This window comes from Leucopleurus acutus (genome assembly GCF_964270905.1).
Source record: "Leucopleurus acutus genome assembly, chromosome: X".
Classification (NCBI taxonomy): domain Eukaryota; kingdom Metazoa; phylum Chordata; class Mammalia; order Artiodactyla; family Delphinidae; genus Leucopleurus; species Leucopleurus acutus.
The window spans coordinates 45,978,685-46,005,028 of NC_139148.1; the positions used below are offsets into that span (position 1 = coordinate 45,978,685).

Genomic DNA, 26,344 nt, shown 5'->3' on the forward strand with positions numbered 1-26,344 from the left:
CACAGATACATGAGTTTTTAAGAAAATTCGAGCAAATCAAATCCAACACAATATATGAAAAAGATAATACATAATGACGAAGTGGGTTTTAATCCCAGGAATACAAGGTTAGCTTAGCACTTGAAAACCAATCAATGTAATTCACCATATTAATGAACTAATAAAGAAAAACCATATGATCATCTTGATTGATGCCAGTAAAGCATTTGACAAAATCCAACATCCATTTCTGATAAAATAAAATAAAAAAGAAGCAATAAACAATCTCTTAGAAATTTGGGGGCTGCTTTAATCTGATAAAGGGCACCTACATAAAAACTACAGCTAATTTCATTCTTTTTTTTGGCCATGCCGCGTGGCTTGCAGGATCTTAGTTCCCTGACCAGGGATTAAACTTGGGGCCACGGCAGTGAAAGTGCTGAGTCTTAACCACTGGACCATCAGGGAACTCCCTCATTCTTTTTTTTAATTGAATATAGTTGATTTACAATGTGTTAATTTCTGCTGTACAGCAAAGTGATTCAGTTTTATATATATATTCTTTTTTTAATATTCTTTTCCATCATGGTTTATCACAGAATATTGAATATAGTTCTCTAGGCTGTACAGTAGGACCTTGTTTATCCATTCTATATATAATAGTTTACATCTGCTAATCCCAAACTCCCAATCCATCCCCCCACCTTGGCAACCACAAGTCTGTTCTCTATGTCTGTAAGCCTGTTTCTGTTTCATAGATAAGTTCATTTGTGTCATATTTTAGATTCCACATATAAGTAATATCATATGGATGGGATGCTTTAATCCTTCCTTCCTTCCTCTCCTCCTCCCTCCCTCCCTTCTTTCCTTCCTTCCCTCCTTCCCTCCTTCCCTTCCTGATGCCCGCTTACCTGGGGCTGCGGCTCTGGCCGAGTCCACGGGGCCAGGCCCTCAGGCTGCTCTCCCACTAGGTGGTATGCTGTTTAATTTTAATTTTATACTGTATTGGAGTATAGTTGATTAATAGTGTTGTGTTAGTTTCAGGTGTACAGCAAAGTGATTCAGTTATACATATTCATGCATATATATTTTTTTCAAATTTTTCCCATTTAGGTTATTACAGAATATTGAGCAGAGTTCCTTGTGTTATACAGTAGGTCCTTGTAGGTTAGGCTGCGGGATCTTAGTTCCTTGACCAGGGATCGAACCTGGGCCCCTGCAGTGAGAGCATCAAGTCTTAACCACTGGACCGCCAGGGAATTCCCTAGGCTGTTTATTTTTTTTTAAGTTTTATTTTTTATTTACTTTAATTTATTTATTTTTGGCTGCATCGGGTCTTAGTTGCAGCATGTGGGATTTTCTTTGAGGCATGTGGGATCTTTCATTGGGGCACAGGGCTCTTCATTGTGGAGTTCAGGCTTCTCTCTAGTGACATGCAGGTTGTCTCTCTCTAGTTGTGTTGTGCAGGCTCCAGGGTGCGTGGGCTCTGTAGTTTGCGGCACACAACCTCTAGTTGAGGTGTGTGAGCTCAGTAGTTGTGGCCTGCGGGCTTAGTTGCCCCGTGGCATGTGGGATCTTAGTTCCCCGACCAGGGATCGAACCCGCATCCCTTGCATTGCAAGGCAGATTCTTTACCACTGGACCACCAGGGAAGTCCCAAAGCTGTTTATTTATTTATTTATATTTATTTATATATTTTTAACATCTTTATTGGAGTATAATTGCTTTACAATGGTGTGTTCGTTTCTGCTTTATAACAAAGTGAATCAGCTATACATATACATATATTCTCATATCTCTTCCCTCTTGCGTCTCCGTCCCACCTTCCCTATCCCACCCCTCTAGGTGGTCAGAAAGTACCGAGCTGATCTCCCTGTGCTATGTGGCTGCTTCCCACTAGCTATCTATTTTACATTTGGTAGTGTATATAAGTCCATGCCACTCTCTCCCTTCGTCCCACCTTACCCTTCCCTCTCCCCGTATCCTCAAGTCCATTCTCAACGTCTGCATCTTTATTCCTGTCCTGCCCCTAGGTTAGTCAGAACCATTTTTTTTTTTTAGATTCCATATATATGTGTGAGTGTACAGTATTTGTTTTTCTCTTTCTGACTTACTTCACTCTGTATGACAGTCTCTAGGTCCATCCACCTCACTACAGATAACTCAATTTCGTTTCTTTTTACGGCTAATATTCCATTGTATATATGTGCCACATCTTCTTTATCCATTCATCTGTCAATGGACACTTAGGTTGTTTCCATGACCTGGCTATTGTACATAGTGCTGCAATGAGCATTGGGGTGCATGTGTCTTTTTGAATTATGTTTTTTTTCTGAGTATATGCCCAATAGTGGGATTGCTGGGTCATATGGTAGTTCTATTTTTAGTTTTTTAAGGAACCTCCATGCTGTTCTCTATAGTAGCTGTATCAATTTACATTCCCACCAACTGTGCAAGAAAGTTCCCTTTTCTCCACACCCTCTCCAGCATTTATTGTTTGTAGATTTAAACAAAATGTTTTTATTTTTGGCTGCATCAGGTCTTAGTTGCGGCACACAGGATCTTCGTTGAGGTATGTGGGATCTTTTGTTGTGGCGCGCGGGCTTCTCTCTAGTTGCGACGTACAGGTTTTCTCTTCTCTAGTTGTGGCGTGCAGGCTCCAGAGCGCATGGGCTCTGTAGTTTGTGGCACGCAGGCTCTCTAGTCGAGGCTCACGAGCTCAGTAGTTGTGGTGGGTGGGCTTAGTAGCCGCGAGGCATGTGGGATCTTAGTTCCCTGAACAGGGATTGAACCCGCATCCCCTGCATTACAAGGTAGATTCTTTACCACTGGACCACCAGGGAGGTCTCTGTTTGTAGGTTTTTTATTTATTTATTTATTTATTTTAGTAAATTTATTTATTTATTTACTTTTGGCTGCGTTGGGTCTTCGTTGCTGCGTGCAGGCTTTCTCTTATTGCGGTGAGTGGGGGCTACTCTTTGTTGTGGTGTGCAGGCTTCTCATTGTGGTGGCTTCTCTTGTGGAGTATGGGCTCTAGGCACACGGGCTTCAGTAGTTGTGGCACACAGGCTCAGTAGTTGTGGCTCGCGGGCTCTAGAGCACAGGCTCAGTAGTTGTGGCGCACAGGCTTCATTGCTCCACGGCATGTGGGATCTTCCCAGAGCAGGGATCGAACCCGTGTCCCCTGCATTGGCCGGCAGATTCTTAACCAGTGAGCCACCAAGGGAAGTTCCTGTAGATTTTAATGATGGCCATTCTGACTGGTGTTAGGTGATACCTCATTGTAGTTTTGATTTGCATTTCTATAATAGTGAGGTGATACCTCATTGTAGTTTTGATTTGCATTTCTATAATAGTGATGTTGAGCATCTTTTCATTGTGTTTGTTGGCCATCTGTCATTTGTGTTTCTTCTTTTCTGAATTGCCTTTTCATGTCCTTGGATGTTTTTCTGTTGGGGAGTTTGTCTCTTAGTGATTTGTAAATAAAAAAATATATATACAGTAAGGATTAACCCATTGCCTGTTAGAGATGTATTTTTTCCTAGATTGCCGTTGCTTTTTAATTCTTCTCGTGGTGTTGCCAATGTTTTAGTAGTCAAATATATCAGTCTTTTCCATTATAATGTCTTTTGTAGTTTTTAGTGTTAGATTTTCCATATCCCAGATCACTTGTTATTTGCCCCCAAAAATAAGTTCACGTTTTTCACACTTGAATCTTCCATTTGGAATTTATTTAGTGTGAATTGCAGAGCAAACTTTCTATTTCTCCCCCTTCCAATACTTAGGCAAGTTTCCCAAACTTAACATTGACAAAGCTATTCCTTCCCCAACTGGCTCTTGGTGCTTCATTTTCTCTTTACAGTAGACCATAGCACACTGAATAGTCATGGCTTGAAGCCATTCTCTGTCAGGTCTGCTCATTTCAGCTTCCACCTTGCTTAGCATGTCTGTTTTCCAAAGTCTCAAGGCCAGCTATACTTGCAAATGAAGACAGTAAGCCTGTTCATTTATTTGCCTCTTTTTATGCTTCTCACACAAGTTTTGCAGCATCCTTCTTCACATGGATCCCAAACACTGCTTCTTAAGATTATTCCTAGGTATTTTATGTTACTGTTGTGAAGGGAATCTATTTCCTGTTGTTTTCTAACTGGTCATTGCTTGTATTTGAGAAAATGTTTAATCCTGCTACCCCTGCCTATCGAGTCTTTGTGTATCCATTGCTCCCTGAACTTTCCCAACACCTAACCCCTTCCCTTCAGTGAGTTTTTGGAAAGCAGTGACTTCTCAGTGTTGTCAGTACATGGTAAGCGCTCAGTAAAAATGTTTATGTTGGGTAATAATTGTTTCTCCAGCCAAGACATATTATGTTTCATAAGTATAGAGCCATACATCCCAGTTTATCTGGGTTTGTTTGCACTTGTGGCCCAGCATAATTTTTTTTTTTGGTGGCTGTGCCACGTGGCATGTAGGAATCTTAGTTCCCTAACCAGGGATTGAACCCGCGCCCCCAGCAATGGAAGCATGGAGTACTAACCACTGGACCACCAGGGAAGTCCCACAGCATAATTAATAACACCCTTTTTATTTTAAAATTTGCCCAACTTTGGATGATAAGTTATATGGTCACCCTAATTATAAGAAAAGGGGACTATTTTAATAAGGAGATAACCAGTAGTAATTGTAACACACACATCAGTGGAGGGAATTATTAGGGGGCAAAAAGAGACATGTTTAATCATATCATGAAAGCAGCTATTAATTAGCCTTCACGTAGAATTAGGCCTGTTATTGACTTCCCTGATACCTGCCTCAAATTCATTTGGAACTATTAAATTGTCCATCTCAAAAAACTTACTTTGAAATACCTCAGGTGTAGAAAAGTTATAAAGTATTATAGTATTATAAGAAATACTTATGTACCCAGCACCACCCAGCTTAAGAAATAAAACATTTAATTTAAGCCCTCTGGGTAATGTACCTCTTCCCAACTGCATCCCCTTTTGTCCCCCATAGCTCATCCTGAACATCATGCAGTACTGTCATACTTATGCATGGGCTTCCTTACTCTTCATACATGTGGTTTTTCATGTTCTTGGTACACATGTATGTAGTATTGTTTTGCAATTTTTAAACAGGCAGGTCTCATACATTTTTGCTTATCTTTGAGATTGTGTATGTTGATATATGCAATGGATATTTTTACTATTGTATAGGATTTCTTTATATTAATTTATCAGATTATACTTGTTGGACAATAAATGTTTACACGAATGTTTTGTTCATTATAACCAGGCCTCTTGCTGGACTCACTTAAGCTGTAATAACTTTTGATTCTCTTGGTTTAGCAAAATAGTTTCTCTTCAACAGCTATACCTTGTTTCCTGCTTTATGGAAATGGCTAGAACTTGCAGAACAGTGTTAATGGTGATAATTGACCACTTTATGCTTGCAGTGTGATGTTGACTGTTGGTCTGATGCTACCTTATCAAGGTAGTATCTTTACAAGTTACCAGGAATAGTTACTGTTGGCAAATGCCTTTCATCTACTGTCAAAAGGTTTTTCTCTTTTGACATTGAGGTGATGAATATCTCATAGGCAAATCATACTCAGTCACATTAGGTTTTTGTGGTATGCCATTGAGTTAGATTCATTTATTTCCTTCAGGATTATTCCATCTGTACTCCGAACTTCCACACCCGACTCCCAACCCTTGCACCCCTTTCAAATTTAAATGGTCAGAGCTTTATTCTACTTTGATTTCTCAAAGAACCAGTTCTTAAGTGTATTGATCAATTCTACTGTATTTCTGCTTATTTGTTCCTTTTATTTTAAAGCCCTGGTGGACTCCCAGCCTCATCTCAGGCCACTATCCTTTGCTCAAGCCTTGCCCTATCAACTGGACTCTTGCTGCATTGAGCTAGATTACCCTGTTCTTCTTAATCTTCACTCTCACACAGACTTATGATTCAACCCAAATGCCACTGACAATAGAAAGCCTTTCCTGATCTCCCAGGCTAGACCAGGTACTTGTGCTGGGCACCCAGATCCCCTTCAGAACTGATCTGTCTCTATCCCTTGACTAGAAGCTCAATAGGCCGGACAGGGTTGATTCATCTGTCTTCTCAGTGGTCAGGAGGGCCAGGAACAGACAAGTGTGAACATTGGAAGGAAAAAAAAAAAGATTAGCTTCCATTTGCATCAGGACAAAGGGATCAGGTTAAGGACAGACACATCACTGCTTTCCTAGATCCACACTTTGGGACATGGTCAAGGGGAAAAGAGAAGTAGAGCCTTGGAGAATGAGAAAAACCACACAAAGCAAGTACCACTTGAGGTTATTTTTCTAACTGAACTTTTATTACTTTTTTCTTTGAAGGCTGGAACCATCAAAGTCCTTAGATCAACTTTAAGTGCTGGATGGAGTAAAAAAAACCACAAAAGACTGTTGGGCGATCTGTGAACAGACTGGCAAACAAGCAGATGACAAAACAAAACCAAAAAGGATGGAAAGACTGTTCTGGGGAGCTAGTCAAATTATTTGCTTATGAAAATTTGTTAGAAATAAACTAAAACATTAATAAATGAAATCAAAATTTTAAACTGAGCTCCAGGCTTGAAACTGTTATAAAGGCTCAGGAAATAGAACCTTCAGTTGGGTTGAGTGAATTCTCTTACAACCTGCTGGTTTGTTCCCCTAGAGCAAGGCGATGCTTTGTCCTTGGCTGCAATCTCTAACACCATCACCACCCCCAAGTGCAGATCCCATTCTGAAAAAGATCCCCCCAGTTCCTGATGACTCTGAAGGAGGAGGATGCACCCATGTGGTGACAGAGATGGCTTTCTGGAGAGTCCACTGGATTTCTTCTCCAGCCATCTAACATGTGCTCAAGAGGGTTTATTTCTTTTTAAACTTGAAAAAAACTCCATTGTGAAAAGTGAGTTATGAAGAGTGCTCTTTATTTGAAACCTCCACAACACAGACGCCAATCTTGTCTCGCATTGAATCATTAGCTGTGCACATCAACACATTCCAAGCACAAATTAAGAAATGCAAACAGAACAAAAAAATATATATATATATAATTTTTTCCCCTATCCAAAGGTTTCAAGTCTCAATGCAGCAAATCCTTCTGAACACAGAATCTGAGGAGCACACTGTTCAAACAGTTGGGACAAACGGGTCCCTGTAAAGGCTATTGCCTTTTCAATACATGGGTGAGGGATCCTGGACGGCATGGAACGGGGAGAGGAGGTGAGAAAAAGGGAGCGGGGAGAGAGAATGAGCAGGAAAGGGGGAACGGGTATGCGCTGGGGAAGATGGGGCAGCTGGGACACACACATGGTGAGTTGGTGGATTTTCACTTATTGGTTTTTGACATTTTCTTTCTGGTTCTTTTTTGTTTTCATTATTCCATTTCCCCCCATTCCCAGGTCCAACAATGGTAGAAAAACCCCACAGTGGTGGGCGGGGCCTTATTAGGCCAGCCCAAAGCCTTCAGAGCACTCCTGGATGGCCAATAGTAGCATGTGGCGGAGCTTCTCAAAGCTCTCATAGGCAGGCAGGTCCAGCTGATTAAAACTAGGGAAAGAAGAAAGATCAATTCATGACAAAAGATGGTAACCAAATCTGTGTTCCCATGGTGCCCACTTGACTTCTGCTTGTAGACTCCCAATCCTGTCCTAGCCTTGTCTGCCCTCCTCTAATCTGGCCCCAATACTGGCCACCAGGCACCTAAAACATAATCTGACCCTGTCACTCCTCCTTAAACACCACGGCCCTACATGAAAGCTCCAAGGAGGTATTCAGGGTCACTGGTCACCCCTGCCGAGTTCTTTAGCATTCTGCTCCCTGCAACTCCTTGCTCTGGCTACGTTGAGCCCTGGAATACACCTTGTTCTCACATGGCAGTGTTCACCTGCAATGTCACCCCAGCCCCACTGTGAGTCTGGGCCAGCTTCTCATCTCAAATATCATCTTCTCCACAAAACCCACCAAATTGTGAGTTACCCCAGGTCCAGGGTACCCGGGGCCAGATTTGCGCTCCTGACCACGGGTAGGGGCCTAGAAGTAGCAAATATGCAAATTCAATCTAAATGCTGAAAAGGAGAACAAACCCTTCCTCTTACCATGTGTGAGCTGAAGGCAGGCGGTCTGTGGACCTGTCATCTCGATGGATCTGAAACTTCTGAATGCCATTCATGCCTTCAAGGGCAGCAAAACCTTGCAGGGGCACCTTGGAAGTACCCGTGACAAACTGGAGGAACTTGGCACGGTCAGCTTGATCGAAAGAACGCAATGCTCTCCAGAACCACTGGATCTACAGGAATGAACATAAGAAGCCAGTGTTAGGTAGAGAGTTCTTCAAAGAAAGGGGGATGGGATTTGGAATGTTAGGCAAGTCCCTTCTGTGAGACAGGTTTCAGTTCCTCCATTCACAAGATGAGCAAGGAGATCACCTGAAAACTGAAACTCCAGAAGAGTGAAGAGTTAGGTACAGGTAAGCTGTCACTCAAAACTCCCTTCCCCTAAGAGTACTGGTTTATTTGGTGTCATATAAACTAACACTGCTTAAGGATACAGGAAGGGATGCCAGCAGCAGCTCACCTGAATAGAGTTGGACTGGTACTTGTGGTATTCAGTGTTGGATTTCAAATCGTCAATGTCGATTGTGGGCAGTCCTGATATGAGCAGCTCTAACTCCTGCTCAGTGAAGATGGAAATGAGGCGCTTTGGAATGATCTCATAGAAACCTTCTAAGAAAGCCGCCAGCTGTTTGCGGATGGCTCCTGGGGAGAGAACCAACAAGCCACGTGGCATCTGAACTCATACAACTGTTAGAGGTCAGAGATCCCCAATCTGGCAGGATGCTGACTGATCTGCCTACCTCACCTACCACTCTGTTTCTAGGCCCCCATATGAGGGTGGATGAAGGGAAATATTTTTTGGTCAGGTTTTTGGACTCCTTTTATGCAAGGCATTTGTGGCTGGCATAGGGGAAGAGAAGAAACAATGTCTGTGAAATGAGTGAGGCCTGACCTTGCCCCATACTGAGCAACTAGGGGGTCTAACGGACATTTCCCCTACCTGTCATTCTCATCTGGCACACCAGGTGTACATACTCCTTCTTATTCTCCTCTGTTACCAAGATGTTGGCCCCATTGGGTTTGAGGTCACGAACTTCACACACTCCAAACTCTTGGACCTAGAATACCCAAAACCAATAATATGAATCAGGCTTGGTCTAGGATGGAACTTACATAGATACCTGGAAACACACCCTAAACTCTTTGCTGAATCCTGGGCAAGGAGATGAAGCAAGGTCATAAAAAACAGTGACTTTTCTCATGAGCTCATAAATCCCTAATAGGGAAAGGCCAAGGGTTTGGTCCTAAAACATACGGAAACTATCAATAGTAAAAGGGAAAAGGGCATGGATAACATACATAATGTAACACAACAGAATCTTTATGGAAAGCAATTTGGGCGAAGAGTAACCTTGAAATTTGTTTTTCATTTATGTCTATTTGTACAATTTTTCTAGAGTGAACTGACTTTGGGAATGAAGAATAATGTACTAGAGCATTTTTTCAAAATATAGAGGAAACTAGGAAACAGCCTGGATTGTTTTACAAATTCTGGTTTTTCTGTTTGTGCCATCTCATGCAAATACCCACTGTTCTCTGCCAGATGGGGAACGGGGAATGTGACTTAAGACATCAAGATGCTTCCTTAGAAGCATTAGAGGTTATCCAATGCCAGTTCAAGGACAACCCCATAATGGGTTTCCTAGACTAGCTGGGATGTGCTATGGTCAGGATCTCCGGACCTACCTCAGTGCTGAAGGTGAGGTCGTAGCCTAGTGTGGAGACATCATTTTCCAGCAGATAAACCAGGCCCTGGTAGAAGTGGTAATCTTCGCTCTCCATGTCTGTATATCTAGATAAACAAAATTAGGGCCATGGGTTGGGGTGGAGGACAGGCAGCCTAGTGATGGGACACAAGAAAAGGGATCAGATTTCCAGGACTGAAGACGGTCCCAGGTTTGTGCCACATCCTCACCTGACAGACTTGCCCAAGATGTGTTTGTAGAAGGACCGAGTAAAGTAGCACTCCAGGAGGCGGTTGTCATATACAGCTTTGGCCACGATGCGTCCGACAAACTTGAAGTAGCTAAGGTGGTTGGGGTTGCAGTGGGAAGATGGATTGATGGTGTATGTGACCCGATCACCAGGTGAGGTACGGAACAAGGCATACATAGGGTTAAACATCTCCCGAGAGATGATCATATACCACTCCCGCAGGAGCCCTCCAGCATCTTGCCCTTCTTCTCCTTCAAACACTATATACCTGTATAAGAGAGCAGAAACAGGGATGTGCAGAAAGCCCAGGACAAATCCATTCTTTTGCATAGCATGACCTGAGTGAGCGATTGTGAAGGAGTAGCTGGGAGACTGGGTGGAGAAGACGGGTGACAGTTCAGTGAGATTATCTAAGCTGGATTCCTCTTAGGAATTCCTACTGGGGAGGGCAGCACCTCCCTAAGTTCCCCTGCACATTTGGGCCCCAAGTAAGCCTTCGCTACCACGAAGGGAGGGTCCCAACCCTCCCATCCTATTTATTCTCTGCTCTGGGCTCTTACAATCGATTCTTCATTTCTTCAGGGGATTTCCGGTGCAGCTCACGATAGGAGTCTTCAAACACATGGTCACGGCGGACGTGCACAGCCATGTCTTCTTTCCGGAGCCCCTCATCCAAACGCTCCAGCTCTTGGCGGAAATATCTTGGGAGGTAGGAAAGGAAGGAAAATAAGATTAGGAGTGGCAGAGTAAACTTTTGTTTGCCTGATTAGGATGAAGATCCGCAGTGATGTTCCCCTCATCCTCCAGACACTTTGATCCCTCCAGTGTTTGGGAGAGGCAGGTCATTCACTACCAACTCTAAATTTTTCCCATCTCCATCGAATAGGGGCCCACAGACATTATGGCATGGAATTTCTGCAATAAGCAGGTAAGCATGTGTAGGTGCACAGGAAGGAAGAGAAGAGTAAAAAATGACAGGAGTGTTGTGGAGGCTCGCCCCCCCACGAGCCCTGCTGTGGCTACCTACACCTCCTGTATTACCCCAAAGGAAGGACCGGGACTTTAGAAATCATGTGATTAAACAAAGGCTTGCATTTCTCTGATGAAGAATGGAGACTGGGTTGGAGAAGGCCAAGGAGTATTTAGGTACAGTGATTGTCCATGGCACAGATGAGTCTCTCCCCGCCCCCCGACCCCCCAGCACCATTCTAAGGGCTGCCACCAAGGGAAACTTCTTTCCCTGAAAACATCATCCCAGGAGAAATTTTGGCTCCTTTCTGGGAGAGGAGATACCATTTAGAGAGTTCCCATCCCCCCAACACCAGGGCACATACTTGCGCTTGACATCAAAGTCGAGGACACGAATGTAGTCTACCAGGACAGCAAAAGGCCCGTCAGCGAGGTGGGTGGTGGACTGCCGTAGGATCTGGTTTAACACAGTGCGATGAGTCTCTGGGGGGAGAAAGGACAGCAGGAATCAGCACATCATGGGTCTCAGAAGAATGAATGAAAGCCAACCAGCCAGCAACTCTCTCTTCCTTGTTTCAGGGGAAAAAAACGTAGTGTGGCACACAAGGACTTCCAGACCCAGTCCCTACCTCACTAGCCTCACTTTCCAACACACACACACACACACACACACACACACACACTCACTCACACACTCTCTCTCTCTCTCTCTCACCCTGCAAATCAGCTAAGAACAAAATGTATGAATTGCCCCTGTAAAAAAAATGAAGCCTTCTACATTTGGCGGCCTAAGAGTTCTCTGTACCTGCAAAGCGAAGAAACTTCTGTGTGTCAGGGGGCAGGCTTGATGAGATGTGCATAGACGAGGGCTCCCGGGAGAAGAATGGGTCAAGGGAGGAAGGAGTGGCTGGGGTTAAGGGGGCAGGGGAGAGTGGAGGAGGCTCGTCCTTGATGTGTGCCAGCTGGCTCTCACGGGTGTCTCGGACAGGAGGCTTGCTCTCCCGCTCTGTGGCATGGACCAGAAAGAAGGCCTCGACGGCAGGCTGTAGTACTGGGGGTAGGAACGATAGGATAGTGACAATTTACTTTATAAACTTCAACATACAAACCTCTTCCCCCCTCATAATCAAATTTCAAAAGTACTACATGAAAAAGTAATGAAAACTTGCAGGAGAAATATAATGGTGCCACAGAGGAAGTCAGAGCTTCCAGAGAAAAATGGGATAGGCAACCAGTTATAAAGATTCCCCCGGTCTAAAAAGTAAAAGATACCAGCTACCAAAAGAGAAGGCTAGTCTTTTTTCTGACAATGAAGTCAGAGAAAAAAAATCCTCTTCTTTAAACTCCTATTATGGAGATCCGACGGAGAAGAGTAATCTGGAAGGAAGAAAATTAAGCTGGCAGAAAGGGCCCCAGAGCAGATCAGCGGACCTGGGCTCTCCCTCAGGCCACAACTCACCTAGCACCGCATGCTGGTCATGGGATTCTTCCAGTTCCTTTAGGCACTCTCCCAGCATGTCCCACAGCTCATCTAAGCTCAGTTGCTCACTGAGCAGGGGTAACTCAGGTGGCCTCTCCTCCTTCTCCTTCTCCCCCTGTGGAGTTCCATCTGAGCCTAGTGGGCACAGAGAGGAGAGACTGGGAAGCCCCTGAGGCTTTTCCTTCATTCAGACCAAATGCACAGGCCATTAGACAGATCAAGTAAATTGGTCCACTGGCCACTGAGTAATTGAGTGACATCTGAAAGCAAGCTCTAGTCCTATACTGGATGGCATTTAAACTTAAACTGAATAAAATTAATACAAGAAAAAGTTTGTCTAGTTGCACTAGACACTTTTCAAGTGCTCAACAGCTACATGTAGCTAACGGCTACTGAAGGAAAATTCTACCAGACAGCATTGGTCTTCTCATTGCCTTACTAGCTCCCAGAAAACCTATGGATTATTAAATGATTTAATATATTTTAAAAACTGGATGTCCTATGACAACACTATCCCACAGGAATGTGTTAAAAGGGTGCCAAAAAGCATTCTATATGAAATTAACCTTGAGAAATGCTAATAATAGCATCCACTGTGTGCCAGGTACTGCTCTAAATGCTATATATACACGTGTTAACTCAATCCTAACTATGAATATCCCTATTTTAAATGAGGAAACAGAGAGGTTTGCCTCAGGTCCCAGAGATAGTAAATGGGGAGACAAGACTCAAACGTATGCTGTCTCCACACAGTATCATCATAGTTTCTTGTTTCTTTACTACAGAAATTGCAGTGTGTGCTATGATTCTCCAATGAGGACCAGGTGGTGATGGTTAGTGATCTTAGTTGATTGGTATGGGCCTATCAACATACAGAAACCAGGGTTCACTTGAACAAACTGGAAAACACTGAGCTTATGTATGTTGGAAGGAGGGGATCCAGCAGCCATTCCATGAAGACTGGTTCTCCCTTTTGTTGGGCTGGAAATGGGAAGTAGTACTGACCAATGGACTGAGTATCTTGAGCACTGGGAGATGGCTGGTCCACATCCATGGGTGATTCCTCCCTTCGGACAGATGCCTCTGACTGGCTTGACTCCGACTGGATAAAAGGGAGACAAAGTCACATAAAGGGTGCAACTCTGCTTTCCTCAGGGACAGGCGAGAGGCTGTCCTACAATCTCTCACATATCATAAGCTTGGAAAGAAGCCTCCCATGTCTTCCCATATGGAAAGAAGTTTCCTTAGGTAGCTCTCCAGGACAAAAGAATGGCCTTCCCACCTCCTTTGCTGTCCTCCACCCTGAGCTAGCAAGTTTTTGCAAAGAGCTCCCTGGATGCCCCATTTGCCTCCACTCTATTCCAGGCCTGTGTCCAGTCAGGCACCATCCTCCTGGACTTCAAGACTTCTAGGGACAGTTTACACACGTATATATACCTATATATAAAACTCAGATGGGCAGAAGGTAGGTTTACTCTTTGTTCCTTTTTGCTCACAAAAGGGGAAATAACGGCAATGAATTAGTGCAATCTTTGATGGGTGGGATTGGCTTTTTAAAAAAGCCAACATCTGTCCTATCAGGTGTGGGAAAGAGACTGGGCAGAAAAAATACTCCAGAATAATAGTTCTCTATCCCTTTCTACCCTGCCAGAGCTACAGCCCTTAAATTCTAGGCTGTTCCCAGCATGCTCAGTGAAATCACACCGTATAATAGTAATTACAGACAAAGAAAAAATAGGCCTCAAGATATTCTTATTTCCCGGATCTTGGGAAGGCAACTTGCATGTTGTTACAAGCACAGGAAAACAATGAGTGCCACAGCATATATACATGATGCCAGGCTTTCCCTACAGCCACTCTGTGCTGAGATCCCAACAATGAACTGACTACCTAGGAACCTGAAAAGGCTTCCTCCTAAAAGTGCCCAAGTGCCTGGGTGCCAAAGGAGTATGAAGAATAGAGGCAGAGACCAGGGTGGAGGGATCAGCCATAGCCAGAAGAGGCTGTTTGGGATGTGTACCAAGCTTGGGGGACTTTCAAGGGCAGGATTCCTGATGTGTCTCTGAGGTACTTGCATTGTTCCATGAGACTGAAAAATCTTTTATCATGAATCCCCTCAGAACCCAGACACTTAGCATTATGCAGTTTGCAAAAGCGCCACTGTTGACTGGATAGCTGGGAGTGGGGTATGATGGCCAAGCTTTAAATCAAACCAAACCAAACCAATAAACAAACAGTAAAGAAAGCACCAAGAGAAAGTAACCCTGTTGCCCAGAAGCATTCATATAGCAACTTAATGCAAAAGCATACAAGGTAAGGGCAATGAAACCCCACTGATGATGTGGTGGGGGAGGGAGGAGAGGCAAATGAATGAGGGGCCACAGGCATCATGCTAACCGTTGCTGCTTGTTGCTGTCTCCGCGCCCTTTGACCCTCACGTACCATTTGTATAATGGCATCAGCCTCAGCCTCCAGCTGCCGAACAGCTGCCTGGATGCTGCTAGCTGAGCCTAAACCGGAAGAACCTGGGAGAAAGAAAAAAGAAGGTAAGATGTAAACTGTAGAAAGAGAGAATGCTCAATATTCTCTCCCATCTCCTGGGCCACCACAGGGCACCTTGCTGAAGTCTTTGAGCTTTAAGCTCAGGCAGTCTCAGAATGCTCATCGTAAGGCACTAAGAACTACCTTTACAGATAAGGGCAGGTGACATGGGGCTGGGCAGACGGATGGTGGCAGGTGAGAGAGTTCTGCGGGACAGGGGGAAAGACATTGGATTTGGCATGCCATAGCTGAGGCAACATGGCTACAATATTTTAGCCAAGAGTGTTCAAGGAAGCAGAGAGGAGACAAACTCAGTGAGTTAAATCTTGTTCACCAAAAGATCTGTCCCCAATTTCCTTGCCAGATTTCCACTCCCCTTTAATTCCCACTTGCCCTAGTGAAATTTCCTATGTAGACGGCTTGAGTGAGATACAGAATGCAGCCACCAACATTTTAAGATAGGATCATCATTTTCCTTAGAAAAGATCAAACAGGAAGGAGACATGACATTAAGTCCTGCCCTCCAGGGTCTCTTGTTTTTCCACCACCAACCTTGCCCCTCAACTGGACACCCCAGTTCCATACCTAGCCTGCCTGTCTGCTTGGCTTTCTTGTTAGCTCGGCGTGTGTCGTCCCGGAGCTGGATGATGACCTGCAGTACCCTCAAGAAGAACTTCTGGGTAGATGTCTTGGATGTCAACATGGACATAGAAGGCAACTGGAGCTCCCGGCCACCCAGAGGTCGCTTCTGAGATGCCACGATTACCACATTCTCAGCCATGTCAAACCTGGAGAGTGTAGAGGTGGCTTGCATATACTGAGAGCATCAAAGCATCAACACCCAGAGCAGGCACGGCTTTCTTGTGTCAAGCAGGGGGTAAGGAATCTCAGAAGAAAATCACACAAGTAGGAAAAATAGGGCCGGGTGTGTACAGGACAGAAACAAAATCTGTCCAGTGAAGAGGGAAAAAATAACCAGGAAGCCAGGAAGAGCCACTTTTCAGAATGTACCTGATCCCAACCCCACAGCCAAATGGGCAGCTGCCACCTACCTGCTCTGCATTTTGCCTTTCAGCTTGGTGGTCTGTGGCTGCTCCTCAGGCAGGCCATCAGGGGAGAGGGTCTCACACTGGGCTCGCCGCTGCTGTTCCAGATTGTATTCCCGTAGTTCAGCCAGAAGGGTTCCTGGGCAGGCAGAGAAGCCAGCAAGTGTTCAGAGACTTCCCTAATGAAGCAGTGAAAAGCCAAACCTTTCCAAGAAAACTTCCTAGGTGCTTTGCTCAGCTGCACTGAACCTGGAGTAAGCAGAAATTTTGCTCTGTTCATTTTACTATGTGTGCTCACAGATCAACTAACTGCTCAGGGGCCACTGGTTTATCTGGCCTTGAGAATTTGCTGAATCTACAAGAAATAACAGCTCAGTGCAGAGGGGAAAAAGTATCTCTTTTGAAGCCCGTATACCTCTCAAACTTCTTAGGTTTTTGTGGTAATCTCAGGCAAATTGCTTAACCTCTTTCCCAATTTGCTTACCCATCTTAATAATGGGGCTCATACTGCCTAACCTCACAAGGCTGCTTTGAGAATTAGGAGATAACTGTCTAGCAGAGTGCCTAGGATACTGCCTAACCTATGGATGTTGAATAAATGGTGGCAGTCAAGAAAGATCAGAGGCCTCTTTTGGAAGAACTCTGTAATTCTCATGCAACAAAGAAGATCCTAGGTCACACAGTTTAATTGACTCTCTTATCACCTCAGCTCCAGAGATGTTTGTGAGAAGGAGATAACTACACAGGTGGTTGAGATCTAGGGAGACCCATGATTGGGATGGGGGGTGGGAGAGAGCAAAGAGAGTCTCTATGCTGAAAGCAAATCTGGCCCCACTCCTTGATTCAGTCACCCCGTCACCTGGGTTTTAGTTTTCTTCTTGGTAAAACAGGAAGACTGAAACTAGATAATTTGCAAGTATTCTTAGAATTTTTGTACCCTCAAAACTGCACAAAGGCAGAGGGTATTATTCTTTCAATTCCCGAGCCTGAATGTAGCATAGGTGCATCTCTGAGGTGGCGAACTGCCTCAGCAGGCTCATCATAGGGCTCTTATGAGTGCCCAGAATGGAAAAGCAATGTCAGTCCTATGGGTGCTCATTTTCCTTCACTAAGCACCAATTACCAGCTGTGTGCCAGGGATTGGGAATGTAGAGAGAAGACCAGCCCTGCTCTCAGAGAAGTGGGCAGAGGAAAACAGATGACAACCTAGTATTTTCAGTGCTGTGACAGAAGAGCTCATGGGGCTGTGCTACAGATGCATAGAGGAGTTTGATTCAGCCTGGGGGTTCAGGGAAGGCTTCCATAAAGAGGTGACACCTAAGTGGAAGGTTTCAGAAAAACAGGGTGCTTTACTCCTATTATTACCTATCTGTTTACAAAGGGTATAACCCAGATGGCGGGCTCCATTCAGTAGCAGCTTCAAAACAGTGTCCCGCGTCCCAGGGTCCCCCCGAGAGAGCTGCAGTAACACATTGGCTGCATCCTCTAGGCCTTCTTCAGAACAAGAATGGGATGTCAACACCTGGGAAAAAGAAAGGAGATGGGGTGAACCCCAACTTGAGAATTAAAACATTATCTACCCCAGTCAACTCTTTCTCCCCCAACCAGAGGGAGGTCAGAAGAGCTTGGACTCACCTCCACAGAGAGCTGGAGCTGATTTTCAGTGAGGCCAGAGGATACCATCTTAAAGTCTGTGCTGCTGCCGATATCACCCACCTTCGCTGGAGATTTGCTGGCCTTAGTAGTAGTAGAAGCTTTGAGGAAACAGAACACTGTAAGCCTCTGAAACTCACATGCCAGAGACTTAAGTGGCAGAGCCAATCGCTGCACTGCCCAGGGCTTCAAAATGGAAAAGTAGTGAAAATGAAGATCCACCCCACATAGCCAAATCCAAATGACTTGGGATACCAAGGACTCTTATGACTGTACCTTCTAAAGTGACAAAGAATCCCAGATATTTCTCACAACTGTTCCCCTACCATCAGAGGGCCCTCTGAAAGCCCCCCTTCCTTCAAAATCTGTTTCTTCAAATGATTATTAGTGTGCCACAGGGCTCATTCCCTTCACTTCCTGGGGTGGCCTGGCTACTTGATTCTACCCTGATTCCCACTGTATCCTGCCTGCTCTTGAACTGCTTCCTCTGAGCACTGGCTCCCTCAACTAGGCTAGAAAGACTGGGGATTCTTTAAAGACAGGGACTTTCTCCCCATCCTCCTTTTTGAGCTTAGCCTAGGGGAAGCCACATTCAGTGGTCTCCACAGGAGTGGTGGAGGGGGGAGGGAGGGGAAAATGGAGAGAGAGAACTTGGACCAATGAGGGTGAGAATTAACACATTTGGCTCTCACAAACACAAACCGCGCTGATCGCTGTCATTTAGGGAGGAATACCTGGGTGGGGCAGAGTTGGGGGTGAGGTGGGTGTACACACCCCACAGCTCCCAGCCTATATCCACACTTACTTGAAACAGTAGTGGTAGAAGTCGTGGGGGTAGTCACTGTGGTTGAAGCGGCTACAGCAATGGTGGATATAGTCGTGGCAGCAACCAGGGACGGAACAGAAGTGACAGGGGTGGTTGCAGCAGGGGGAGTGGGTGTGCTGGAGGCAGCAGTGGTAGTGGTGGTAGATGTGGTTGAGGTGGCAACAGTGGTGGAGGAAGCACTGTTGCCAGAATTAGCCTGTGCTTCCGACACTTTGTTTTCTGGGAGAGCAATTGAGATGAGAGAAAGGAGTCTGAGGAGTTTCTCAGTTAAGAGAGAGCTCCGGCGGATGACTGGGTGTGACAACATGTTCATGAGCTGCCCCAGTGGAGAGGCCTCGAGGCTGTATGGGGAAGTTTCCCCCTCACCACCAGCGCTCACTGGCACTGACTTCACGGAGTTCTTGCCTTTCCGGCTGACATTCATGTTGTCCAGTTTTACCAGTAAGTCCCAGAAGTCTGTGCAAATGCCACTGCTCGTGGACTGTGAAGAGCATGGGCTGCAGGCCTGCTTACTGCCCCTCTCCCGATCACTCTCACAGTTTGTTTCTTTGGTCCGCTGCTGTGTGAAGTGGCTGGGAAACACCTGCCAGGAAAAGAAGGACAGGCTTGGTCTAGGAGGTCTACACAGAAAATGTCTTGTGACAAGGAAAGACAACTGGCTCCTAGACTCTCCACTCCTTTGGACAGCTTTAGTAACACTGGAGAGATGTAACATAGGAGTTTTATCCAACTGATGTTGTGAAGCAGCCTAGAGAAACTAACAAAAGCTCTGTAGGGAGACAGACGATTAGCAAACTTTTCTGAACATCTATCTCTATACTTACAAAATGGGGAGGATACCTACACGGCTGTGCAAAATTGTTGAGATTACCAGGCATTTTGCATAGTGCCTGGTATAAGGCAGGCCCTCAACAAATGGCAGCAAAGCTTATGAAAAAGAGGACTGAAAAAAAAAAAGATAAAAAAAGGACTGAATTAAGTTCTAGGTCCAGCCAGCTCCATCACTTACTAGCCACATGACAAAGCCACTAAAGATTTCTGTATCCCAGCTTCTTCATCTGTAAAATGGGAACCATGCAGACCACTGAGGGTTGTTTGATGGCTGAATGAGACAATGCATAAAAATTGTGAAGAGTGAACACAAAAACCCCACAAAATTATTTACTGGACAACCTCCCAGAAACAATACAGGCCTCAGCACCAATGATGAGGACCTGGTAGCTCCCTCAGAGTTCAGATTTCACTACACTATGGCTGACAACCATCTTCCATCCCCAGGAGTTGGGTTCCTCCAAGCTCCTCACCTTGGCTAATTGAATGAGTGTATCCAGAACGTGTCTGCAGACAACAGGAGCAGCCTGGGGGTGGATGTGGACAGTGGAGCCACTACTTGCATGCTTCTCAGTATGTTTGCGCCCCCCTGAACGCTGGATCTGGAATATATTAGTCCTGCAGCCTAGGGCTGCATCCATGGATACTGAGAGCCAGGAAAGCTGGTTGGAGCTCTTAGACTCCATCTTGTGTAGCAGGTCCAGGGGCCGGTTCTCATGGCTGCTTGACCCGCAGCTCTTGCTTGACTTTTTGCCCTTTTCCTCACTTGAGGAGAGCCTGGGTGTTTCAATGCAAAGCTCACTCTCACTGCTGCGCTGCAAGATGGAGAGCAGGCTTCGGATGACCCAGTGGCGGGTCTGGGCATGGTAGCAGAGATTTCTCAGTACTCGATGTAGACGGCTAGTATTGAGCTTCGGCTCATCCACAAAAAGTAGGACCAGGAGACAAGAGAGGGCTTCGTGATCCAGGAGGAGCCGTCCTCGGAGGCGTAGGAGAGTGTCCACATTACTGCCAGAAGGCCTGGAACAGAGCATGGTTTCTGGGTAATACTTCGGCTAGAGCTCTGGGATCAGGCATAGGCCTAAGGGAGGGGGATGAGCTGGATACATCCAGGAGGCTCGAGCAGGGAGGGTGTCCAGTCCAAGGACTCTTAAGGATTCTTAATAGTAACAACAGCTGTCTCCTTGAGTGCCTACTATGTTCCAGACACCCTACAATATCTGTAACAGCTTCCTCATGGGGCTCCTGTAAAGACTAGAGAACCACCCAATTTTGAGATGATGAGCAAGAGGCTCAAATAGGTTAAGTGACTTGTCCTACATCACACAACGATTGAGAAGAGAGCAGAGATTGCAGCCCAGGTCTGTATCAACTGCTAAAATTGGACTGCCCATAAAGTCCTAGACACAATGCTTACTTTGGCTTTCTATAGACTACCAGGAGGTTGCCTGCTGAATAGGGACTGATCACTCTACGCTCTGGCCTCGTTAATAATGAACTCTTCTGCAGCCTAGATGTTGTAATCTCAAGGCAAGCGGTTCTCACTGTTTTCCTATTTGTGTGGGAGGCAGGTGGCTTTCCTTGTTGTAACCACAGCTAGAGCCTGCTGCCTGCCTACCTTACTTTGTGATTATGGTCTACAGTAGCTACACTAACCAGAAGTGCGGCTTTCTGAAGGGGGAGTCCAAAGATCTGGCTTCCCCAATTCATTCAAGTAAACATCCTAGAGAGGTCATTCAGCCTCTCCACCTATAAATAAAGGGAGTTGGACTAGTAGTAGACATGGAAGGTGGTATGGCACGGAAAAAAGACAGGCAAAGGGTACCTATTATGGCTGCTGCTACCCCCCATCTGGAAGGTGCCACCTCTCTGCACGGCAAGCCGAGTGTATTGGACCCCACGGTTGCCACTCAGGCGACTGGTGAAGGCTGGAAGGAAAGAAAAAGGAAACTGAAATTGGGGAGGGGGTGTGTGCTGAGCTGGGTCCAAGTAATACAAAGGGGAACAAAGAGTCTCATGTGGCCAAAGCCAGACATTCCAGAGCCCTCCCACTTGCCTCCCTCTGTACCCGGGCTTCGAAGAATGGCAGAGAGTGCAGAGGTGCTGCTGTGCCCAAAAAGCCGCTCATGCATGAGCTGCCTCTGCCGGGCTTCTTGCTCTCGCCTCAGGGCTTGAGCCTCAGCTGCAATGTCAGGTGGCATCACGGCCAACACGCTGTCCTCCATGTCCTCTAGGACACTACGGCGCAGGTCTGAGGGCAGAGTCTGGATGAAGGTCACAGGGTCCATGGGGGTGTCTGAGCTGGCATTCTGTGCCAGTTCCCGTCGCTGTTGCTCAGCTCTCTGCTGTGCCAGTACCTACAGAGCAGGAGGAGTCAATGGGGGCATACCCACAGCCAGGTAGCCTGGCACCACCAGCCCCCCCGCTCACATACTTCCTCCTGGATGGCTGGAGGCAGGGCAGCCAGGAACTCAGGGCTCACTTCGGTCACACCAGGATTCCCCACCACTGCAGGAGCTGAGCTATTTGTCGAGGGGGCAGTCCGCGTTGGTGGACGAATGCCCAGCTGGTTCTGTAGAACTTCTCGGCGAATGTCATCAGGGAGAGCGGCCAGAAAAGAGGGGTCCACGCCTTCGGGAAGACTAATACCTGAGGGGATATGCAAGATGTGAAGGGACTCTCACTTCTACTGAAGCCTAAAGATGTACTTGGATCAAAGAAACCCATGGCCTTGGATGAGGGAGACCAGCTTTCTCTGTCCTCATTTCATGCCAAGGACACAGGGGACAGAGAGAAGGCCCACCCACCCTTCCCTAGGCTCAGAACAGCTGTTATATGCCAAGTTCTGTGTGTGCACTGTCACTTAACCTTCAAGACCCCACCATGTAGCTATCATCACCCTCTCAGTATCAATGAGGATCAGGGAAGTTAATGGCTCCAGGTCCCAAAAGTAGGAGGTGGCAGAGAGGGGATTTGAGCTAAGATCAGTCTGACTCCAAAGGCCTGGGCTCATTCCATTGTGTAGCATCAGCTTCCTCTTACTGCAGGCCCTCCCCCCATATATATGCCACCCGCCATCTGGATGGAATGGTTCGACTGGTGGGCATTTCCATGCCAAGGGTTACTAGAAGCCTAAACAGCCCCAGGATGGCCTGAGCACACATGAAGCTCACCTGCTAGAGGATCTTCTTCTTCACTGCTTGTTGAAGGCAGTGGTTCTTCTAGGATTCCCCGGGAATCTGCTCCAGAAATGGCCACGGCAGAATCTCTGGTGGAAGAACTCTCAGAGGATGCAGGGGTAGAGCTAAAGGAAATCATTTTCAGGTTCTCTGTATTATATTTTCCCACTTATAAAATATTCCTATAGTACCCCCTTTCTCACAGAAGCCAAGTTGATTTCCCCAGTATACAAAGCATGTGTACTGGTTACTAAGTATGAACGTGGCTTGAAATACCCACCAACACACCCTGCCCTCCTCTCACTCACACAGTGCTTACCTGTCCTCAGGGGGCTGGGTAGGTTCCCCTGACCCATCACTCCTGCCTTGCACTTCTGTCACAACTGGTGGGGCATCCCCAGGAGTGGAGCTGCTTGCTGTGGGCTGCTCAGAACTGCCAGGTGCTGAGGTGTCACCCACAGCTTCCTCCAGGGTGCAGGAAGCCAGGCTGCTGGTATCCATGGGAGAGCCTTCCAGTTGACTGCTGACAGCTGTCAGAGCATCAGAATCTTCAGCTCTCTCTGGGGAAAGAGAGGCTAGGAGGAAGTCACATGGAGAGGTTAGATCTCTGCTTCGAAGAGGGGGAGGCTGAATTAAGAAGCAGCCAGATCAGACTTCTCACTTCTTCACCTTCACTTCACGCTGGCCTGATGCTCCCCCCTCAATCTCATTTGCTTTAAAAAACTCATCTCAAGCCCTTTCTATTATCTGTTGAACATTTATAGTGTTCCAAGCATGCCTGTGAAACATCTTCTCTAGGCACCCGAGGTAAGGGATCCTGTCACTTTCAGATTTCCTGCAGGCATCATTTACACAAGCTCTTTGGTTCTGCTCGTCTAAACAAACAAGGTTCCTTTAAGGCAAAACCCCCTACACCCTAAGGTTTTTCCAGAGCACGTCACAGGCAGTATAGTAAAGAGCAGGAACGGCAAACAGGCTTGTTTACCCTGTTGGAACACTGCTGAGAAGAATTTTGAGGCCCCATTTCAAACCAGTGGGAAATAGTGCCATGAGATAAATGGTGTTGCCAGGATGGGAGAGCTGCTAAGTGTGCGGTCACGTGCTTGCCCATTCCTGGAAATGTTGAAGAAAAGCAAGCTTCAGAGTTACACAGATCTGGATTTTAATCACAGCTCAACCACTTACTGAGTGACCTTGGGCTAATTATTTCACTTCTGAGTTTCAGTTTATTCATGGAGATAACACCCTCTACTTTGGATGATTGTTTTTTAAAGAAGTTAAATAATAAAATAAGCATGGCATGATAGCCAGGAACAGAGTGATCACCTCAAACTGTTGGCACCATCACTAGTATCATTAAGACACTCCGATGTATATATAATCACTTGAGGACACAGAGAAGAAACCTCAACTTTAGCTAAAAAGGTAATGTGCAATGTGAGACCCTACTATGAGGGCTTGAGCTTCTACTTTAGAAATTCTCTAAAGTAAGAGAGTAAAGAGAAACTACAAAGATGTCCATTCTTCCCCCCTGTTCTACCCCTACCCGTAAACCTTGAAATTCTACTCACTTATAGTGGGAGCTGGGGATAGCTCCATCTGAGTTGTTTCTGCTTCTCCACTTGGCCTTGTGGGACCCAATTCCTCTGGCTCTACAGGCATCAATAGCTGGGTAGAGCTTCCCGCTTCTCCAGTCGGGGACTGCAGCTCTTGAGGAATCTCTCCCAAGGCTGGTGGGGGTGGGAGTGTTGGTTGCTGTTGTGAGGGCTGCAGAGTGACAAGGGTCTCCTTGGGCTCAGATGTAGCTGCATCAGTTGAAGATGGGGTTGTTGGGTAGCTTTCAGGCATGGGAGTCCCATCTTTCTCGGAAAGAACGACAATGGGGTTGTTAAAAGGCAATCAGCCAAGGACCGGGGGAGCCACTCAATCAGCACATGTGGCATGACAAGTATCCCACTCAGTCAGTGATGCAGGATTCCCCTCAGTCACCAACTGCTCCTAGGAACAGCTCGTGGCTGTTCTGGTATACTCAGGATGAGGGCTAAGGCACAGTGCTATCTTAGTCCCAAGAACCAAAAGATCTGACTCTTTGTAGATCCCTATGAATTAAATCCATTCTGTGCCCTGGGTGGAAGGGGGAGAGTTCAAGTCACTTTATAATACTTGCCTCACCCTAAATACCACCTGTCCCCTTCCACCTCCCTTTTCTTGCAGTCCTGATTATCCAAGGAACATCTACAACTCTGTCTGATGGAGGCAATGGTGTTAAGACTAAATGTGAATATGCAACACACCAGGGAAAGTAGTAAGTTGTATAGTTATCTTCTAATTGGGGCTTAAAATCCCTACCCCACAACAATACAACTTACTACCTCACCCCGGCATGAACAGAACCCTCTAGCAAGGGCAGTAGGCAAAAGGCCATTTTACCTGATGACAGACCCTTTCAAAGACCTTCTACCAGATTCAGGGCACCAGGACACCTACCCTCTTTCACTGCTTTAAAAAATACTGTGTAGGCTTTGGTACAATCATTTCCCAACTCAAGTGCCAAAGGAGACAGAAGGTATAGGGAAGCAGAAGAAAGTTCTGAGGAAATAGGGGTGGGGGAGACATATAATACCATATGGACCAGTTATTAGAATCACAAAATGGCTACTGACGTTAGGAAAATTAGGAGAAATAGAAAGCATATAGTAGTAATACCAGTTAGCCCACCGAGCTACCTTCCCCAAAAGCAGATTGCTCAAGGCAACATTATTAGACTTTTAGATTCCACAGACCCACGAAATTTATAGAAAAAGGAAAAAATAAAGAGACAAGAGACTAACACAGGATCACCAACTTTTAATTTAGCCAAGAAAAAAATCCCATTAATATCATTTAATAAAAATATTTTGATACCAAAAAAGTAGGAAATACATAATCTCTGTAATTTATAATAGTCCTTTAAATTGAACAAACTCGGCTTTTTGAAAAACTCATTAAACCTCCCTTATTCTGTTCATTTCCACTGAGGACTAGCATTTAGGAACCACTGTCATCAGGTGTTCTCATTAAGCACCACACCATGGGGGTCAGTAAAGGGGACAGGACACATGGCCTCACTACACATGCCAGAACGCAGTACAGCATAATCAGAATGAGAACCTAAAAACACAGCACGTCGGAGGGGAAGTGCACCACCGTGGGAAAGACAGTAGACTGTATAGTTATCTCCAAGATGGGGTATGACCCTAAAACTATACAATCTACTACCTCATCCCACAGAGCACCAGTGTTCATCTTCAGCCCACTTGGGCCAGCTATTTGGGTCAGGATAAAAAACCAATCAATTAGCAAGAAGGGGAAAAGGGAGGGAGAGTTACCTGAGAGGTTCTGTTCAGTGGAGTCATTTGTCTTAGATGTAGTACACTGCAAAGAAAAGGGACAGACCAATGTGGGACTTTGCAAGCACATGAGATAGAGGTCAACTTTAAAATAGATGCCATCTCCCACATATGACACATATGACCTGGATGGAAGATGGGCACTTGAGCATGCAAACATACCTCCAATTTCTCTAATACATACTCATGCTCAAGGATTGCTTGGGGACAAGGGAGAAACTGTCAGGGGGCTGACTAAACAATGAGAGGAAAGGATAATAAAAACCACATTGGAGATGGGCTTGGACATAGGACATGGGCTTGGACATAGGACATGACCTGAACACAATCGTTGAGACAAGCAAGAAATTCTTAAAAGTTTCATCTATAT

The 26,344-nt window shown here is 45.7% G+C and overlaps 1 protein-coding gene and 1 long non-coding RNA gene across 9 annotated transcripts in view; one reads left to right on the forward strand and one right to left on the reverse strand.

The window, feature by feature from the left end:
* LOC309978174 overlaps positions 1-6,528 on the forward strand; it is a 28,457-nt gene extending 21,929 nt beyond the window's left edge. Inside the window, exon 3 of the long non-coding RNA XR_014327115.1 lies at positions 6,357-6,528. This is a non-coding gene — a long non-coding RNA (uncharacterized lncRNA). The remainder of the gene's footprint in view (positions 1-6,356) is intronic.
* Positions 6,529-6,929: 401 nt separating this feature from the next.
* Positions 6,930-26,344, reverse strand: part of HUWE1 (HECT, UBA and WWE domain containing E3 ubiquitin protein ligase 1) — a 143,248-nt gene continuing 123,833 nt past the window's right edge. For 7 of the 8 annotated variants that reach the window (XM_082864978.1, XM_082864981.1, XM_082864980.1 and 4 more), the window contains 25 exons: positions 25,954-25,999; positions 24,157-24,444; positions 22,905-23,160; positions 22,580-22,710; positions 21,841-22,055; positions 21,475-21,763; positions 21,232-21,334; positions 19,880-20,426; positions 18,555-19,158; positions 17,732-17,850; positions 17,462-17,618; positions 16,103-16,235; positions 15,636-15,838; positions 14,907-15,034; positions 13,515-13,611; positions 12,489-12,644; positions 11,835-12,080; positions 11,395-11,512; positions 10,621-10,761; positions 10,041-10,328; positions 9,812-9,917; positions 9,066-9,183; positions 8,586-8,767; positions 8,108-8,298; positions 6,930-7,559 (listed from right to left, as the gene is read on the reverse strand). In XM_082864978.1, the coding sequence (XP_082721104.1) occupies positions 7,457-7,559; positions 8,108-8,298; positions 8,586-8,767; positions 9,066-9,183; positions 9,812-9,917; positions 10,041-10,328; positions 10,621-10,761; positions 11,395-11,512; positions 11,835-12,080; positions 12,489-12,644; positions 13,515-13,611; positions 14,907-15,034; positions 15,636-15,838; positions 16,103-16,235; positions 17,462-17,618; positions 17,732-17,850; positions 18,555-19,158; positions 19,880-20,426; positions 21,232-21,334; positions 21,475-21,763; positions 21,841-22,055; positions 22,580-22,710; positions 22,905-23,160; positions 24,157-24,444; positions 25,954-25,999 (4,965 nt within the window). In that variant the 3' untranslated portion in view covers positions 6,930-7,456. The remainder of the gene's footprint in view (positions 7,560-8,107; positions 8,299-8,585; positions 8,768-9,065; positions 9,184-9,811; positions 9,918-10,040; positions 10,329-10,620; positions 10,762-11,394; positions 11,513-11,834; positions 12,081-12,488; positions 12,645-13,514; positions 13,612-14,906; positions 15,035-15,635; positions 15,839-16,102; positions 16,236-17,461; positions 17,619-17,731; positions 17,851-18,554; positions 19,159-19,879; positions 20,427-21,231; positions 21,335-21,474; positions 21,764-21,840; positions 22,056-22,579; positions 22,711-22,904; positions 23,161-24,156; positions 24,445-25,953; positions 26,000-26,344) is intronic. The other variant, XM_082864982.1, reaches the window with a different exon arrangement.